Source organism: Schistocerca nitens, chromosome 3 (genome assembly GCF_023898315.1).
Source record: "Schistocerca nitens isolate TAMUIC-IGC-003100 chromosome 3, iqSchNite1.1, whole genome shotgun sequence".
Classification (NCBI taxonomy): Eukaryota; Metazoa; Arthropoda; class Insecta; order Orthoptera; family Acrididae; genus Schistocerca; species Schistocerca nitens.
The window spans coordinates 872,035,007-872,056,213 of NC_064616.1; the positions used below are offsets into that span (position 1 = coordinate 872,035,007).

General features: G+C 40.6%; 1 protein-coding gene across 1 annotated transcript in view; it reads left to right on the forward strand.

Annotated features, from left to right (window-relative positions):
• Nucleotides 1–20,410: 20,410 nt before the first annotated feature.
• The window catches only part of LOC126249796 (uncharacterized), a 74,334-nt gene continuing 73,537 nt past the window's right edge, over nucleotides 20,411–21,207 (forward strand). Inside the window, exon 1 of the mRNA XM_049951484.1 lies at nucleotides 20,411–20,465. Within this exon, the coding sequence (XP_049807441.1) occupies nucleotides 20,411–20,465 (55 nt within the window). The remainder of the gene's footprint in view (nucleotides 20,466–21,207) is intronic.

A 21,207-nucleotide genomic window follows, 5' to 3' on the forward strand; every position in this document is an offset into this window, starting at 1 on the left:
TTTTGTCACTGTATGTTCTCCAAGGATCTTAGCAATTCTGAGGGAATATCGTCTATTTCCGGTGCCTCGTTTTGATTTCGGATCTTCAGTGTTCACCAAATTCTTCATATTGTATTATTTGTGTAAACAGTCAATGAAAACTGGGGTATTTACAGATAGACTAAAGCATATGGTAGTGATGCCAGGCCACAAAAGTTGAGCGAGGAACGTAATATCCAACTATCGGCCCATCTCTCTACTGCCAGTCGACTTACAGGTATTTCAGATAATAATGTATGATAAGATTTCTAGGCAAATTAAACAAAATGGCTTACTGATTCTTATGCAGTTTGGATTTCCTAAGGGATTTTTCTCAGAGAGAGCTGTATTTAGCCTAACATATGAAATTCCAGGTGAACTAAATTTCATAAGGTATCCAATGGCGAGCTTCCAGTCTATGCTCTCCTATGGTATAATCTTCTGGGAAAATGCTACAGGAGTTGAAAAAGTTTTCAAACTTCAGAAAGGAACAGTGAGGTTAATGTATGTGGTCTCTAGTAGAACAATCTGCAGCGATCTCTTCAAAGTCTCTCAGGATATTTACTATTCCAGGTCAATATGATGATGTTTGTAACCAACAACAAAGGATTATTTCAGAACTTCACAATCACGACACAAGACAGGTGAAAAATTTCCACCAAGACTCTGCAACTCTCACGAAAGTACATAGGGGAGTTACTTAGTCAGGTGTAAAGTATACAACAAGCTTCTCATCAATACAAAAATGGAAATTAGTAATGTACAGGTATTCAAAAGGAAATTAAAAGCTTTAGTGTAACAGTAGAGGAAACGGCTTAGTTAAAAACTCACTCTTAAAACCGAAGTCATTCATAGGTTAAGAAGACAAAAATTTTGTATTTTAAATCAATTTATAATGATAAAATGTAAATTTTTTGTGTCACTGTGATAACGATATGTACTTTCACGAAAAAATTTTGTTTTAAGTTGAATCATAGTGATAAATTGTAAATTTATTTATTTATGTATCTCATTAGGATAAAAATGTGTACTTTCATCTACTTTACTCTTTTAATCAGTCACTTAAGCTTATACCAGTAAACTGCAGGTTTGAATATCTTGCCAGGTAAAATAAATGCATAAATAAATAAATAAATATCATAAGCAACCAATTGTTCACAGAAAAGAAATGAAATACGTAGTATATTTGTGATGTATAAAATTTTCATGTAATACTGTATTGTTTTCTTGACTTGTGGTATATTACTAGTACACTACTTGTACAATATGTAATCAACAGCACAAAATTTAAAAAAATCAAATTTCGCATCTGTGACAACTCCCATCTCATCTTCATCTACTGCCTCTTCTCTTTCCCTTATACTGTCTTGGGAGTTTCTTCTCTTTGTGCAATATAATCCGTTAGCAAAATAAAGAACATTAGTATACTCATTCTAATGTCGATATATATATATATATATATATATATATATATATATATATATATATATATATATATATAAGTTACTGTAGGATAGCTGTACTGTCCACTGATGAATTACTTTAGCATATTGTTAATAAAAGGAATGGAACAGACAGATAATGTGCACAGTTATTCAGAAAGATGGACACAGCTCAATTAAATTTTTCTATCGTTCATAACAAATGGAGTTTGAATAATCTATACGTCAAGGAAAAAAGAGGATCTAAATACAATTTTGATTACAGCTCCTAGAGTACTGATAGTTGTGTATTTGTCCGCTAGAATGTTCTTGCCTTCAGACAGCCAACTTGCGTCAGTTTTGAGTAGCTATCATGCCCTGCAACATAAGATTCTATGTGTCTTGAGTGCATTTGTGCGATGTCTCTAACAAAGAAAGACAGCCTTAATAATTAATATTTTACACATATCATTGTTAATTCCTGACGCATTCTTACTACTAATTCGCTATAATTTTTTTTATTCATTATCAATTTTATTTCAAGGTTCCCGAAACTTTCAATGCAAATTAGCCCCTTATCAAAAATTAAGAGAGAAGGAAGACCACAATAGACAGATTCCTGACCTACCAATAACAGTGTACCATACTCTGATTTCGGATGCGGCCATTTTGAGAGTGTTTAGACATTTGTCAATATGGTGGCAACCGTTAAATTAAGATGAATATTCAAAAGACTCCTTGCTTCTTCCTCAACAAGAAGCAGTGATACAAAAATGACAGTTGAAGCCAAAGTGGGATGTGAAACTTCTGTTGGCAGAAAACATTGTCTTTCCTCAAAAGTCTCAACACCTAGCCCTTGCCCATTGATTCTCACAGCATTTGGAAGTGGGCTTATTTTTTGAGATCAGAAGCTCACTATAGAGAAGAATATTCCAAGGTTATGAAACCGCAGAGCTTCAGCACATCCGCCTCACTTTTTGGCACTTCCAAATCAAAGCAACAGCTACAGCCACACATCTCTCACATGAACACACTCTACTCTTGGCACTTGCTGCATTGGGTCACATTAGAGTTCATCTTTTAATTTCCTTCAGCAGAATACAGTAATGTTGCACTCTTACAGGCGTCACTGTTCTCACTTGGCGTGCAGAGAACTTTTGAAGGGAAATACAGAAAAACGCAAATCAATCCAGCGAACACATCGAAAGAAATGCCAGTTCTTCTGGGACTTACAGGGAAAATCAATAGTTGCTGTGTTATTTATGGAATGGGCGACAATCTGCATGCCTGAAAAACAAACTCTTTCATGTAATTCACATGAAATTTTTCATATTGTTATTACCCCAGTAAAAAATACTGGGTTAGCAAAATGGTGCTGCATACAGACTGAAATAATAATAAAGGACCACTTAACAGCAGTCTAGCTTCTAAGAGAGCTGAATCTGTATGTATGTTTCGGCGCACAGTTCAAGTTCCCACTGCTAGTCGACGCTGCAGTCGTCAAAACCCCAAGATGGCACTGGTGGGAAATTTAAAACTCCAAGATAGCAATCGCAGGATATTTAAATAAATTGCAAGATGGCGGTGGCTGAAAATTAAGAATGCAAGATGGCGGTTGTGAGAAATTTAAAAAATACAAGATGGTGAAACTAGCCCATTTCCACATTTTCCCTCTATTCCTCCTTCCCCTTTCACCCTCTCATATCCTATTCTCCAGCCAAACCCACTGTAGTATTTTAGTAGGCATTAAAATGAATGAGCCATTCTCAATGTAGCAGTTAAGCGGGCATTGTGATGAGGCCGACATTCATTTGAACTGCATAAAATGGCATCACGTTCAATGTAGTTTGAATTGCACACACGCACACACACACACACACACACACACACACACACACGAGAAATATGTTATGGATTTCAGTGCAACTACTGGCTGGATAACCACCGAGCGAGGTGGCGCAGTGGTTAGCACACTGGACTCGCATTCGGGAGGACGACGGTTCAATCCCGTCTCCGGCCATCCTGATTTGGTTTTCCGTGATTTCCCTAAATCGTTTCAGGCAAATGCCGGGATGGTTCCTTTGAAAGGGCACGGCCGATTTCCTTCCCAATCCTTCCTTAACCCAAGCTTACGCTCCGTCTCTAATGACCTCGTTGTCGACGGGACGTTAAACACTAACCACCACCACCACCACCACTGGCTGGATAGGCAAGACAAGCAGAGAGACCTTGGACTTAGTGTGTGTGAGAGAGAGAGATAGCTGATCACGCCAGCAGTGGAGGTGTCTGATAACACTCCCAGCTGGCTGATAACAGGCAACGAATGTCAATGCTGCTAAGCTTTATGTCATATTCCATCTCTCTCTCTCTCTCTCTCTCTTAGATGAAGCAGAAGCATTTGTGGTCTTGCAAGCAACAGTTCAGGAGCTATTTGCAAATGATCAACATTTAAAAATCAAACTGAGATTTTGTATACGATTCGGTTACAAACAGCAGAATTGGAATGAGGGCTTGATTATACATTATTTTCATGTGCTTAGTGTCATAGTGTGTAGTTTTAGTGTTAATAAACTATCATTTTGAATTGCATCAAGTGAAAAATATGTCATAAATAAACTATCATTTTGAATTGCATCAAGTGAAAAATTTGTCATACACTGTACCTATCATCAACTTGGTGCTCTCTCTCTCTCTCTCTCTCTCTCTCTCTCTCACACACACACACACTCATACACATACACACACACACACACACACACACACACACAGCATTACATCATATTCTTTTAACGTGCAGGATTTCCAACAATAAAATACGTAAGCTCCTAAAATTCTCTCCCTAATGGAGGAAAAAACCCTCAAAAAAACACTCTAGGTGAAAAATTTTATTGCAAAAGGATTACATTAATCTAAAGCAAATATTCTTTCTGATACTTGAGATCTTGTTAAATACTTTCACTAATGAATTCATCAGTTTCATCTTCATCAACATCATCATCTTCTATAAGATCAAGAACTGTAAAGAAGAGCCGGCCAGAGTGGCCGAGCGGTTAAAGGCGCTACAGTCTGGAACCGCACGACCGCTACGGTCGCAGGTTCGAATCCTGCCTCGGGCATGGATGTGTGTGATGTCCTTAGGTTAGTTAGGTTTAAGTAGTTCTAAGTTCTAGGGGACTTATGACCACAGCAGTTGAGTCCCATAGTGCTCAGAGCCATTTGAACCATTTTTTTTGTAAAGAAGAACAATCATGAAGCAAAGCATTTTCTAATCACAGTGATACTTATTAAAAATTGTTGACATTTATAAATTTCATCTTCAATGTCCCCACTCTCACAAAAACACATAATTCTTCTCTGTCTCCTCTACCTCATCCTCCTCTCCCTCCTTTTCCTTATCAGTTATTAGATCGATACTGCAAAGAAAGAAAAATAATAACATAATACATTTTCCTATAGAAAATGAGAATAAAAGCTTTTGAAATGCAGTATTCCAGAAGAATAGTTAATAGTTAGGTAGATCAGGTAACTAATGAAGTGGTACAGCATCGACTTGCACATGAAATAGCATACGGCATAATGTAACTGAATGAATGGGGAGACGTCAAGAAATAGCAAATTTGGTTCTGGAATGAACTGTGGACGGAAAAAATTTGTAAATGGCGACCAAGGCGTGAATACAGTAATCAGGAACAAATGAATGAAAGTTTTACTAATCATACGGAGATAACGTGATGTGTACTGGATAGACTAGTGAGGAAAACTGTATCAAACCCATCGCTGAAAGACTGAAACGACACTAGTGCTTGTAAACAACTAGAACACTTTAAATAACCTAGCGTCTGTTGCTTTTAATAACAGAATCTAAGAAGAAATAATTAAATATTTATCAACATCACTGCAGTGGCTTACTGACTGTGATGTTATAAATTTTTCATCTTCTTGCACCAGTATGGGAAATGTAGTTCTTGTTAGGGTCATTGAATCTGTATGCTCTTTTCAGTCATGATAGGCATTCACAGGATTCTGTTGTCAACTGTCGTAAAATACTAATCCACTAAATTACATGCAGTGGTTACCGCAAGGTTAAGGCAGAGCTTCTAATCTACATTTATACTCACTAATTTGTGGAGAAATTTGAGTGCCTGCATAACCATAAACGTTTCAGGGAGAAGAAGAACTATCAGTAGGTGAAAGATTTCAGACTTACGCATTTTTGGAGAGAGTTTTCATACTTGGTGAATTGTTCATTGTAATACATATGTATGAGACCTACGTATTTTCGTTGGACATGTCTCCTTGACAGAAAAAAGTGTTGAACAACAATAACGATTATGATGGCATAACAACAGTACCCTGCCTCCAGGGGAAATCAAACTTTTACCACGTCCATGGTAAGACAGCTAAAAAATTCCGAATCCTTTCAATCCTTTATGCTGATTCGGTATTAGTGGTATGGGGAGAGTGTCTGTGAACGCAGATTCACCGAAACTCTTATCTCATGTGAAATGCCCAATCAACAAGTTCCGGTAGTTTCCAGACATGTTCCAACAGGCAAAAAAAAGTCCTGTCATGTCAACATAAGCATCATATTTACCTTCCACATTTCAGGCAACAGGAAACGGATATGCAGATTCATCAACTAAAAGTACTTGTTGCCTCTTTGCTTCCTTACATTGGCTGGCATTTTAGCAAAAACAATAATTTCACAGTTAAATTAACTTTGGGTCTCTATTTCTCACCAGTGAATGAACAAATCTCACAGGCTCCAACAACAATGTATTATCACGCTCAACTTGTCGTCAGCGTAACACCAGCCAGCACTCAGCCACGGCTATCTCTGAGCCATCACAGAAGGCATGACGCTATATGCGGAAAATTTTATGTTACAGAAAACTAATGCATAGTAAATCGTGGTAAAATAGATCTAAGCAATTAGAAATCTTGAAGTTGAACAAAAGGCGAAATCCAAAGAGTTTCAAAACATCAAGATTTATTTGATTCAGAAAATGTATTATACACAAACCACAGTTTATCACGAAAGCACAAAAACCTTACCTACACCATGAGCGAGTGCAACAAAAATATGTCAACATAAATTTAAAACAATTTTCCCCAGAAACTTTGATGTTAAGTGTGAAAGAAATGGATTTTGCTAAACTTTTTTTGACTCTCTGATCCAGACCGTTTTTTGACAGTCTGTGGGTATACATTCAATGTGGAACTTTTTTGATACTTCCGTTTTTTAAACCTTAAGTATGAAACAAATTCCGTAACGGAACCGCCGGTATAAAAATGAGGTTGACAGTGTTGTGCTCTTAGTAGAGAAGGAGTAACAGTAGAATGGCTGAGTCAGGAGAGCTCACTGAGTTGGAAAGTGAACTAGTCATTGGATATTAAATGTGTAACAAAACCATCAGAGACATTCAACCATTCTAAATCTGCCAAAGTCGACTGTTGGTGATATTTGTGTAGAGGATCCAGGTGAGGATGCATACAGTTGAATGATTGGAACAGAAATTGTGCAATATATGTGTTCATCCATAACGTGATCGATGATCGGCGTTAGACTGAGGAGGCGGTCAAAGTGGCAGAGGCAGCAATGTTGTGGTCACAGATGTAGCCTGCTCCGTAGGCAGATGCTGAAACTGTGGATGTTGCTATGCAACTCTGACATTGAGGGTTCCATATGCTTAAAGCTGAGAAGTGGCAGTGTCTGCATAGGTATCCTGTTGGAGTCTGTTGTTGGTAGAGAATATTCTGAGGCATGTCCCTTCATTGGCCAGCCATTACGCGCGTTGTCCTTCCACGATGAGAAGGTCGTTGACCAGTTTAACCGAGTTCTCTTTGGACCAAAATTATTGCATGTTTACTTGCACTATGAATACGTCATGATCCAGAGTGATGTGAGTACTATCATTTGTGCAGACGGTGCTATTGTCAGTCATGTTAGACGTATCCTGTAGAATGCACTCACGCTTTAGTCTGTTGACAGTACAAGTAGTCGAATTTCCGTGAAGTAAGGTGTGAAACGTGTTTCTACCTCGCCTAATCACTCTGTGTGGGCCTGAGTATGGCAGCTGCAAGGCTAAATGGACTGTGAAATCTCTCAGATTTACATAATCTCTTTCAAATGGCTCTGAGCACTATGGGACTCAACATCTTAGGTCATAAGTCCCCTAGAACTTAGAACTACTTAAACCTAACTAACCTAAGGACATCACACACACCCATACCCGAGGCAGGATTCGAACCTGCGACCGTAGCAGTCCCGCGGTTCCGGACTGCAGCGCCAGAACCGCTAGACCACCGCGGCCGGCATATAATCTCTTTCCTATAGAGCTTGACACACGTAGAATTCGCGTAAACTGTGTGCTTGCAGAGGTAGTATCTTCATCTACATCTACATCCATACTCCGCAAGCCACCTGACGGTGTGTGGCGGAGGGTACCTTGAGTATCTCTATAGGTTCTCCCTCCTATTGCAGTCTCGTATTGTTCGTCGAAAGAAAAGTATGCCTCTGTGTGGACTCTAATCTCTCTGATTTTATCCTCATGGTCTCTTCGCGAGATATACTTGGAGGTAGCAATATACTGCTTGACTTCAACAAAAGCCCGTACCAAGCTACTGAGCGTCTCTCCTCCAGAGTCTTCCACTGGAGTTTATCTATCATCTCCGTAACGCTTTCGCGTTTACTAAATGATCCTGTAACGAAGCGCGCTGCTCACCGTTGGATCTTCTCTATCTCTTCTATCAACCCTATCTGGTACGGATCCCACACCGGTGAGCAGTATTCAAGCAGTGGGCAAACAAGTGTACTGTAACCGACTTGCTTTGTTTTCGGACTGCATTTCCTTAGGATTCTTCCAATGAATCTCAGTCTGGCATCTGAATTACCGACGATTAATTTTATATGGTCATTCCAATTTAGATCACTCCTAATGCCTTCTCCCAGATAATTTATGGAATTAACTGCCTCCAGTTGCTAACCTGCTATATTGTAGCTAAATGATAAAGGATGTTTCTTTCTATGTATTCGCAGCACATTACGCTTGTCTACATTGAGATTCAATTGCCATTCCCTGCACCATCCGTCAATCTGTTGCAGATCCCCCAGCATTTCTGTACAATTTTCCATTGTTACAACCTCTCGGTATACTACAGCGTAATCCGCAAAAAGCCTCAGTGAACTTCTGATGTTATCCACAAGGTCATTCATATATATTGTGAATAGCAACGCTCCTACGACACTCCCCTGCAGCACACCAGCAGTCACTCTTACTTCGGAAGACTTCTCTCCATTGAGAATGACATGCTGCGTTCTGTTATCTAGGAACTCTTCATTCCAATCACACAATTGGTTTGATAGTCCATATGCTCTTACTTTGTTCATCAAACGACTGTGGGGAACTGTATCAAATGCTCTGCGGAAGTCAAGAAACACGGCATCTACCTGGGAACCCGTGTCTATGGCCCTCTGAGTCTCGTGGACGAATAGCGCGAGCTGGGTTTCACACGATCGTCTTTTTCGAAACCCATGCTGATTCCTACAGAGTAGATTTCCAGTCTCCAGAAAAGTCATTATACTCGAACATAATACGTGTTCCAAAATTCTACAACTGATCGACGTTAGAGATATAGGTCTATAGTTCTGCACATCTGTTCGACGTCCCTTCTTGAAAACGGGAACGACCTGTGCCCTTTTCCAATCCTTTGGAACACTAAACTCTTCTAGAGACCTACGGTACACCACTGCAAGAAGGGGGGCAAGTTCCTTCGCGTACTCTATGTAAAATCGAACTGGTATCCCATCAGGTCCAGCGGCCTTTCCTCTTTTGAGCGATTTTAATTGTTTCTCTATCCCTCTGTCGTCTATTTCGATATCTACCATTTTGTCATCCGTGTGACAATCTAGAGAAGGAACTACAGTGCAGTCTTCCTCTGTGAAACAGCTTTGGAAAAAGACATTTAGTATTTCGGCCTTTAGTCTGTCATCCTCTGTTTCAGTATCATTTTGGTCACAGAGTGTGTGGACATTTTGTTTTGATCCACCTACCGCTTTGACATAAGACCAAAATTTCTTAGGATTTTGTGTCAAGTCAGTACATAAAACTTTACTTTCGAATTCATTGAACGACTCTCGCATAGCCCTCCTCACACTACATTTCGCTTCGCATAATTTTTGTTTGTCTGCAAGGCTTTGGCTATATTTATGTTTGCTGTGAAGTTCCCTTTGCTTCCGCAGCAGTTTTCTAACTCGGTTGTTGTACCACGGTGGCTCTTTTCCATCTCTTACGATCTTGCTTGGCACATACTCATCTAATGCATATTGTACGATGGTTTTGAACTTTGTCCACTGATCCTCAACACTATCTGTACTTGAGACAAAACTTTTGTGTTGAACCGTCAAGTACTCTGAAATCTGCTTTTTGTCGCTTTTGCTAAACAGAAAAATCTTCCTACCTTTTTTAATATTTCTATTTACGGCTGAAACCATCGATGCAGTAACCGCTTTATGATCGCTGATTCCCTGTTCTGCATTAACTGTTTCAAATAGTTCGGCTCTGTTTGCTACCAGAAGGTCGAATATGTTATAGCCACGAGTCGGTTCTCCATTTAAATGCTCAAGGTAGTTTTCAGATAATGCACTTAAAAATATTTCACTGGATTCTTTGTCCCTGCCACTCGTTATAAACGTTTGAGTTTCCCAGTCTATATCCGGCAAATTAAAATCTCCACCCAGAACTATAACATGGAAGGGAAATCCACTTGAAATATTTTCCAAATTATCCTTCAGGTGCTCTGCCACAACAGCTGCTGAGCCAGGGGGACTATAGAGACATCCAATTACCATGTTTGAGCCTGCTTTAACCGTGACCTTCACCCAAATTATTTCACATTTCGGATCTCCGTCAATTTCCCTCGATACTATTGCACTTTTTATCGCTATAAACACGCCTCCCCGTTCACTCTCCAGCCTGTCTCTGCGGTGTACATTCCAATCTGAGTTAAGAATTTAGTTACTGTTTACATTTGGTTTCAGCCAACTTTCTGTCCCTAGCACTATGTGGGCATTATGACCGTTTATTAATGAGAGCAGTTCTGGGACATTTCTATAGACGCTCCTACAGTTTACTATTACCACATTAATATTGTTATTCCTTGTTGCGTTTTGCCTACTAGTACCTTGTCGCGTCTCAGGAGGCGTCTTGTCGGGCCTAGGGAGGGAATTCTCTAACCTAAAAAACCCACATGTGCACTCCACACGTTCTCCGCTACCCTTGTAGCCGCTTCCTGCGTTTAGTGCACGCCTGACCTATTCAGAGGGACCCTACATTTCTCGACCCGATAGCGAAGGTCGAGAAATTTGCACCCCAGATCTCCGCAGAATCGTCTGAGCATCTGGTTTAAGCCTTCCACTCGGCTCCAAACCAGAGGACCGCAATCGGTTCTGGGAACGATACTACAAATAGTTAGCTCAGATTCTACCCCTCGAGCGAGGCTTTCCGCCTTCACCAACTCCGCCAATCGCCTGTATGAACTGAGGATGACCTCTGAACCCAGACAGGTGGTGAATGCTTTGTGATCTTAATATTTTTAACTGTGTAATTACGTGTGATGTGTGTTTCATGATGGTATTCCCTGAGCAATCGGAATAAAAAGAAAGGCGATCGATTTAATTACTTCTTACAAGACCTGCATCCATCTTTCCAAACAGCAGAGAATGATGAGCAAGAGAAATCCAACCCCTGCTGACTGAATTTTTTGTAAATAAACAATATACCCTTGAATTTCCCTTTGTAAGATCCTTCCTCTCCACCGCAGAGCCACCGATTTCCAGGCAGGGGAGGGGATAGGAAGAGGGGAGAGGCAGAGGGTGGGGGTGGGGTGATGGGGTGGTGGGGATAGATTTCCAGAAAAAGTCTTTAAATAAATAAATAAACTATATTCCACACATTATCTAAATTGTTTAAACAATATTCTGTACACTTCAATCGATTTCCTGACAAATTCTTTAACTAGATAAATAAACTATATTACATAAACTTCCATAAATAATTAAATAATGTTCCATACATTGCCTGAATCCTTTAAACAATTTTCCACGCACTACAATCCAATTCTCTCCAAATGACCAATTAACTGAGTCCTTTTCCCACCAATGTCTGGGATGGAGGGGAGGGTGTTTACCAGGGGGGGAGGGGATACTTAAATGATCTGTTTAATTAAGTTGTCAATCAAATTGATAAGAGTGAGAGGGGATATTCCAGTAACACAGGCCTGAAAGTGTACCTGTATCAGTGAGGGGGGGGGGGGGTTGTTTGGAGGTTTCCTGATTGGTGAGGGGAGTGGGATGGTGTGGAGGAAAAATAGGTCATGGACATGTCAATCAAAAGGAAGGATCCTTTTAACATTACAATAGGTTAATGACCTGTCAATCAAAGGAGAACAGTAGGTTTGCCCCTGAGTGCATACCTGCCCCTGATATAGGCAACCCGCACTACCAAAATACACCAGCAGTGCTGGTACGCCACTACTGTCCTGTTGTTGGATGGATTCGTGGATGAGACAGCATGTGTAATTTCTGAAAGACGACTCTCCTTATGCTGATGGGTACAAGAGGTTGAAGGCGAATCCCTGGAACATCACAAAATACTTGTGTTGACAAGTAAAGAATGTAGAAGCATTCTATGTGCCAACTAGTTGTGCTGCCTTGTGGGAGTTCCCATAATTGTGTATCCTGTAGTTGCGCTTCTGCTAGTTTGTCATAATCAGTATCCACTGCGAGTGTTTTGATCCAAGAGAGATAGTCTGCCACAACATCGTCTGCATCATGGAGAAGTCGAGCATAGTTTGTGAATTGCGCAATATACTGTAAATAGCGAAAACGTCATGGGCAGCAATCTGTTGATGGATTGCAGGTGGAACCCGCCCAGGGCGAACGATCTGTGTAAATGGTCAGCGGCTTTCCCTCAGCATCATCTTTGAAATGACGTAATGCTTCGTACACCACCAATAATTCCCTGTTGAACACTGACCGCTTATGCTTTAAATTGGTCAACTTCCTCAAAAAGAACAGAGGTGGTTGCTGTATTCCTGTTACCCACTGTTGGAGGATTGTTCTGATTGTGGAACTCCTTATGTCAGAAGTGATCATAAGTGTGGAGGTGTGTGAGTGTGCCAAAATCGTAGCCTGACAAAGATAGTTTTCAATTTGCTCAGATACCTGTTGCATTTTCGGGGTCCATTCAATATCTCACTCGTCTGTCATGTGCTTGCATGTTAACACATTTATCAGGATGCCTGGATGGCAGCTGTATGAGGTAGGTGTCTGTGTTAAAAATTTACCATCCCAAGAAGTTGTCGTAGTTCTTGAAAGTTCCAGAGCCGTGGTAGTTTACTCTTAAACACATACCATTGTGTTGTAGGCCATATGCCATCACTGCTAATCGGATGGCGAAAGAACATAACTTCTGATTGTTTCAGCTGACATTTATCTTCATTAACTATTATACTGACATCATTTAGGACACAAAAACTAGTTTGAGATGCTCTTCATGTTCATGTTGAGAAAAAGAGAAGACTAAAGTATCATATAAGTAATGGTAGAAAAAGGAAAACTTGAAAAGATTGTTGTCTATGAACCTTTGGTTAGTCTGTGTAGCATTTCTGAGTCCATATGTCGTGTAAAGGAATTCATAAACCCGTGTTCATGGTTCAAGGTTTGGTTCTGTATACTACAATATGTGAATCGTTTGCTGCTCTCCTTCTCTCAATTGGATGGCAGATAAATTTCTTCCCACGGTGGTTACTTACAGGCTGTGGTATTCAGGTGTCATACCAAGTTGGTGAGGAAATATCGGTTGCAGATATGATGTAGGACGTAGATTCTACCACTTTTGCATAGAGATGCTGTGCTTCTGGCTTGGCTCACATGTTGAGGAGTTAGGCGACTTGTACTGGTGTAGCGATCTGGTGCACGTATTCTGGATCATTTTTCTCATTTGGGTGTTCACAAAGTGCCATACAGTTGTGTGCTTTATCGGTGAAATGCACCTGAAACCAACAGAGTCGTGACTGCCTCTTCTTGTTCGAGCACAGAATGTTACTCTTCTCACTGATTTGAGATTATTTCATGAGATTTCAGACATCGAACGACATGCTTTGGATCTTCAGAACAGATAGTGAGGAATCGTATTCGATTTCAGAGGAGAACTGAAAACAGGCCAAATTACAGCGCAAATTTGCTTTCCCACCTGGGCGCTAAACAGAGTTTGACATGTAAGGTAGCACTCAGGTGGGCATCTGTCTTACCCAGGTGACCGCTGGTAAGTATTTTGACACGTAAGATATTTTGGCTTGGCATATCACATATGACTTAAACAGCGGTAGTTAATTTTTTTTAATTTTATTTTATTTTTTACTGGAAAATTGTGGTTGGCTGATGCAATCCACGCAGCATAGAGCTGCAGAGAAGCAACAAAACCTGGATTTAAGATCCTTAAATGCTCATAACGGTTTCCTTTTGTTTTAAATTCAAACTTACAACTCACACATTTGAAACTGAGTTCCCTAGATTATGTGCATCTCGAAGCACGCATACCATCTGATGCATGCCCATCGATTTTGTCCAGGATTTGGGCTGGAAATCCTTAAAAGAAAGGCGTTTTTCGTTGTGACGGAATCTTCTCACGAAATTCCAATCACCAATCTTCTCCTCCGAATGCGAAAATATATTGTTGACACCGACCTACATAGGGAGGACCTGTCACCACGATAAAATAAAGGCCCGTCCACACGTTACGATCTGTCTGCGCAAATGTCTGCACACATCACATCTGCGCAGACAGATCGTTGCGTGTGGACAGAAGATTTGCACCAACCTGAGGTGTGTGCAAACCTGGAAGTTGGAGTTGGAGGTTTGAGCGAAACCTCTCAAATCTGTGGGTTCAAACCACATCTGCGCAGACAAGTTGGAGCGTGTGGACAGGAGATCGCCGCAAATCTGGAGCGAAACAGCTGTTTGCTCAGTCTAGTGTTTGTATTTGTGCGCACAGGGCATTAAATTGGCTGATACTCGTCAGTGTTCTCGAGAGTTTGTAAGTGAATTCATTGAATTTGTAGAAACCACCCATGTTTGTGGAAGATTAAAAGTAAAGAATATAGTGACCGAGACAAAAAGATTGCAGCATACAATGCTCTAATTGAGTTATCCAAAGTTCAGAAATCTAGATCTGGTGTACGAGTAGATCAAGTATACCAGCCAATGTTATGGTATTTTGATCTGCTTGGCTTTCTTAGTGATCAAGAAACACCAAGACCAAGCAGGAGTACAATTGAAGATGAAATTGGAGTGTCAATGTTACCGCCAGCCGTTCATGAGGAGAAATTGCCCTTCTCATACAAGTATTTTTCCTCATAATATGAAGGGTTACAAGCTTTAAGAGATAATTATAAGTTTCGACATCCATCCGCAAATAATTTCGCCAGTCGTTAGGTTCGTCCTGCAACTCTCTCAGTAAATTTACGTGAGAAAACTGCTTTCGCTTTAGCAGCCACTGTCTACACCATTTTGCCCGCTTTCTCTGTTTCCTGCGGTTGGTCGGAATGTTTTTTGCAACACAAGTTGCGAACACAGACCACAACAGAACTTCCTCCATTTCTATGTTTCAAAATAACTGAATTAAATGTTTGACGTTTACGGGGAGCGTAGTCGCTTGCCACTGATATTTCTTTTCTACACCGACAGATGGCGAGCGAGTAGTAGATTGGGGTTTGTGTCGTGTGAACACACCACATTTGCAGCGATCTTTTGCATGTACAGACATCTGCACCGATGTCTGCGCAGACAGATCGTTGCGTGTGGACCGGGCTTAAGGGAAATCAAAGCTCGTACGGAAAGATATAGGTATTCATTATTTCCACGTGCTATACGAGATTGGAATAATAGAGAATTGTGAAAGTGATTCGACGAACCCTCTGCCAGGCACTTGAATGTGATTTGCAGAGTATCCATGTAGATGTAGATGAAGATGTGGGTTGAGGCAGGTAAATATTTTTAAATGTGGTTGCAGGCTAGAGGGCGCGAGCTGTGACAGTGAGTATAAAGTTCAAAGTGAGATGCCATTCCTCGGGGACATCGTGTCGGTTGTTCTACATCTACATCTACGTGATTACTCTGCTATTCACAATAAAGTGCCTAGCAGAGGGTTCAATGAACCACCTTCATGCTGTCTCTCTACTGTTCCACTCTCGAACGGCATGCGGGAAAAACGAGCAGTTAAATTTTTCTGTGTAAGCCCTGATTTCTCTTATTTTATCGTGATGATCATTTCTCCCTATGTAGGTGGGTGCCAACAGAATGTTTTCGCAATCGGAGGAGAAAACTGATGATTGAAATTTCATGAGAAGATACCGTCGCAACGAAAAGCGCCTTTGTTTTAATGATTGCCACTCCAATTCACGTATCATGTCTGTGACACTATCTCCCCCATCTCGCGATAATACAAAACGAGCTGCCATTCTTTGTACTTTTTCGATGTCATCCGTCAGTCCCACCTGATGCGGATCCCACACCGCACAGCAATACTCCAGAATAGGTCTGACAAGCGTAATGTAACTGTCTCTTTAGTAGACCTGTTTCACCTTCTAAGTGTTCTTCCAATGAACCGCAGTCTTTGGTTTGCACTACGCACAATATTATCTATGTGAGCATTCCAATTTATGTTATTTGTAATTGTAATCACTAAGTATTTAGTTGAATTTACAGCCCTCAGATTTGTGTGACTTATCGCATAATCGAAATTTAGCTGACTTCCTTTAGTTGCAGTTAAAGTCGATCAGTCATGGACCAGTGCAATTCACAGGTTTAGTGTCCCACAAAATAAAAAAAATTTGGCGCCTGTTTTATTGAGATGGCGATTTTTTTTCACATATTTGTATGTAACTTTGTGGGGCTAGTGGCACTGTTAAATTAGTTGTGGTGGTAGGGCGCGATAGTCGTGTGGGGTGAGAGCCAGCAATCCGCTTTTGAATCTTTAAACAGTGCACACAGTACTGGGTCAGTGCTAGGGGTACCTGATTTCAACCTTCCTTTTCTAGTGCAGACCGATGGATCATGTTCCAACATTTCAACGGTAGTATTGTAGGAGCAAGGGGGTATGCATAGACCATTAACCAATGCAGCGACAGCCTTGGCTCGAACTGATTTGGACTACTTGATACATAGCCTAAACTAGAGGCCATGATAGTGCTATTCATTCGAAAAAGTTGCAGGTTTTACTTAGAACACAGAAAATTCGTTTGGGAATGGATAATAAAGCCCTGAATTGGGTATTGGGCCACTCATGTAGGATCAGCTGAATAGCGTGGTGGGCTGTGCACATTATGGCTTTTCAATTCCATGTGGTGCATATCAGGGGAAGAGAGAACCAAGTAACCAACACTCTGAGTAGGATGTTCTGGCAGGATGAAGAAGAAGAAAAAGAGGGAAATGGGAGGGAGGGTGATCAGGAGCATCGGCATCTGTTGATATTGCAGAGGTGACTGGTCGTGATGTAGTACCAGCTTTGTGACTGAGATCCCAGCCTTATTCTATAATTTAGAGGAAGAACAAGAGACGGATGAGGAGTTGAGCAGAATTCGTTAGCAGATAACAGAAGGGCGTCCAGTCAGGGGATATTCCACGGAGAAAGGGGTGCTCTACTACCAAACCGGCAATAATTGGAAGGTAAAAGGTCTGTCTGCCGTGTAGTTTGGTGTCAGCCAGGTTCTCTTACCTTCATCACTCCTTATGTGGCAAGCATCTTGGTGTTTACAAGACACACATCAAGGTTGGTGAGCAGGTGACGTGAAAGGGTACGAAGGGTGATTTTCAGGATTTGGCAGAGAGATGTGAAGTGTGTAAGACGGGAAAACCTGACAGCAACCATAGACTGGTTTTCCGACAGTCCACACATGAATTTCATCGATTGTATAAAATTTTTATTGATTATCTGGGACCACCTGTGCATTCCAAAGATGGGAACCTGCTCATATTTGCAGTTGTGGGCGCATTTATGCCCTTCATTTGTTTATCCCTGAGTTGGAGCACTGCTGGAGTTATTACCATTCAGCATTTGGGCCGCTGAATAAAACAGTAAGCAACAACACCCCAGAGTTTATGTCCCATGAGGTTTTGTTGCAATCACAGAATCGGGCACATTACCACCACCCTCCATTACCTCCATTCCTTGTTTTCTGATCAAATCAACTGGAACTTTCAAAACTCATCATTTATCACTCAAGCTCACAAAAAGATGCAACAGATCGTTTGGGTGACTCCATCTGGCGTTCAGCGCTCTGTGATCACTAAACGACTTTTTCCAGAGCGAGTGAATCCTGATGAACTCAAGGTCAAGTGGGAGATGGTGAGGTGAAATGTCTTCCTCGCCCACTAGAGGGAATCTTGTGTCTACAATTGTGGAATACGGTTGCAGCGGTTGGGACAGGGGATACAGTTTAAGTCAGGAGTGTCTGGGGGCAGAGAAAGAGGGGACAGAGGCCTAACCCAGAAGATGCCGCTGAGGTATGTGGCCTTACAAGGTTCCTAAGTTCTTGTCCCAAGTCAGTTTCCTGGTCGAAAATGGAAAGACCAGCAGAAGGACCCATGCCCATCTAAGCCTTCACAAACTGGGTGCTATAGAGGCAGAGCACAGCTATCTGATGGTCCCCTTTTCTTTCACCTTGCTTTCCCCTATCCCTGCCAGCCCCCCTTTTTTTGGACACAAAATGTAAGCATGACATATACTAAATACTACTTCTACTACCGAGCGAGGTGGCGCAGCGGTTAGACACTGGACTCGCATTCGGGAGGACGATGGTTCAATCTCGCGTCCGGCCATCCTGATTTAGGTTTTCTGTGATTTCCCTGAATCACTCCAGGCAAATGCTGGGATGGTTCCTTTCAAAGGGCACGGTCGACTTCCTTCCCCGTCCTTCCCTAATCCGATGAGACAAATGACCTCGCTGTCTGGTCTCCTTCCCCAAAACAACTCCAACCCAACTACTGCTACTAATAATATTTATATATTTTGCTTATCACTTACTTGTTGTGATACAGGAAAGCAGGTCTCATTGCCCTTGCAGGCTGCAGAACTTGAAGTATCTGGACAAGGATGGAAGCACAATATGCACTGAAAGACTGTCACTGATGGAAAAGAGTCAGCATGAGGGGAGTCTAGTTTCATCATACTGTTGATTTCCTTTTGTAATGATAATTTTGTTTCATAGATGTCTGACACAGCAATAATGAAATATATGAAGCAATACCTGGGTGGCATCCGAATCTAAAGGGATAAGAACAAGGGCGTACCCAGGATGTGATCTGAACTGGGGGGGGGGGGGGGGGGGGGGCAGGTCATACTAGTCTCAGGAAACAAGCACTTGAGACAACGTACAGCACTTCTTCTTATTAAATAAAACAGTAAACCAGTGAAAAACTGCTTTTAATAAACATTTTAAATACAAGAATGCACTTGTACAATCCAAAAAAACATGCAGCATTTCTTATTAAATAAAACAGTAAACTAGTAAAAAACTGCGAATATCTTCTAGGAGGGGGGCAGCTGTGTCCCCCCTCCCCCCCCCCCCCCCCCCTGCTCCTCGCTGGGTACGCCCATGGATAAGAAGAAAGTTGACACCTTTTTAGATGAAATGAAATGATCATATGGCATTAATAACTGGGATTCCCTACCTGGGGAAGTTTGGCCACTGTGTTGCAAGTCTTTTCAGTTAATGCCACATTGGGTGACTTCCATGTCAATGATGATGAAATTCTGATGAGAACAACACAACACCCAACCCTGAGTAGAGAAAATCTCTGACCTGGCTGGGAATAGAATCCAGGCCCACTGCATGTCAGTCACATGCACTGACCACTCAGCTAAGGTGGTGGACTACTTTTTAGATTATAGGACTTTTGTGGAATGTTTTATACTTATGTCTTGGCATGACACAGGGAAAACTCACTTCCAAAATATGTTCTTAAATGGGCTTTTATATGAGAGGGGAGATGGCATTATGAAAGAATTTTGTTTGAAAGAGTTTAAATGGCCTGAGCAGTCCACCAGGCATCCTAGCAGAAATAATAATATGAACAGATGACCACATGATAATCTACAATGGCATCATTGCGTTCTGGTCTTCTGGAAATAACAGTCATGTGCGTGTCAGGTGTGCTTGTATGAATGAATGTGTGTGTATCTCCTTTTCTGACATGTATTATGGTTTTGAGGTTCCAGATCTGTTCAATACAGGACCTCCTTTTGTGGCTCAAGGTGTTTCAGTTAAGGATTTGAGAGAATTTTGTAAGTTACTGGAAGAAGTGAGATTCCCCTGTAATTGTTCAGCTCAGTTTTGTCACCTTTCTTGAGGAGTAGGTGTATCAAGACACTCTTCCATTCTTTTGAGATACTACTGGCTCTCTTATCTGTAACAACAGGAGTACACTTCTTTTCATTTGAGATGCAATTGCATATATAATATGATGACAATAACAGTTTCGTTCACAAATTTACACTTATGACATACAGACTTTGAAGTAGGCCAAGACCAATGATGGTCGTTATCACTTTATACACATGGTTGCATCTGAAATAAAAATGTGCTCTTTTTTCTTTTTTATATAATTCTTTGTCATTTTGTAAGAAACAGTTATCTATGTTATGAGAACCCTATGGTCTTCAAGAGAAAGGGATTTGTCATCTGACGTATATATCTCTGCACGTAACCAGAATTTGGCCTTATCTCTGAAGTTTATCAATTGTCACAGGGCAATAAAAGTTCAGAGCTTAATCCTAAAGAAATACAGCTTGGTATCATTGATTAATCTTATTTATCCAAAAATCTTTAATGCTTTTATTACTTCAGATTTGACACACCAATGTATATAAATAGAACTCTAGTTCTCCTCGTCTTCACTTTTCTCTTCTAACATGGAGCTGAATCAGATCCTTGTATTGGCTATCACTATTGCAGGTGTTGTATCTGGTGAGTATTGCTATCATTGTACTCTCTCATTATTTGCTCTATTTTACATGCATATTGTTGTAGATATAAAAGTGTTTCATATTTCCCAAAAAACATTCACATATACACATATTACACAGCTTCAAACGAGAAAAATTGAGTTCACTCCGAGCAGATCAATTAATATTGAATTCATGATCTACTTACCCATAAAGTCTTGACTTGTCATGGTGGGATTTTAAATTATTTGTCTGGGTCTGCCATGCCAGAAATAGTTAATGCACGTGTCCTGAAACCTTATATTTACAGTCAACAGATTCTATGAAACATGCTTGATTTCTTAAACGAACAAAGTTGCATATAAAATGTGCATCTATTTATTAAATCTCATATTTTAAAATTTATAAATTCTCACATTTCTGTGAATTGGCCATAGTTTATGATAAATATAGTGTAGTTTGGACCAGAAAATAATGCCAGTTGCAGCTTAAAGAGTTGAATTCTATAGCTTTCTTTTTTTTTGCCAAAAATTGTTTTCAGTTTCAGAAGCACATTCCACATTATTGAAGTGCTAGAACAAAATTTAAAACCTCAAAATATTTTTCAAAAGTCATGTTCTAGCACAATAATTGCATGTCATTTCTTTTTTAAACACTACTAATTTCAGTCAGACAGTTTATTCTTAGACATATACCTCTTTCCTCATATATCTTAGGATGGCCTGTTGCTTGACCAAAGCTAGAGTGTTTCAAAAAATAAGTGC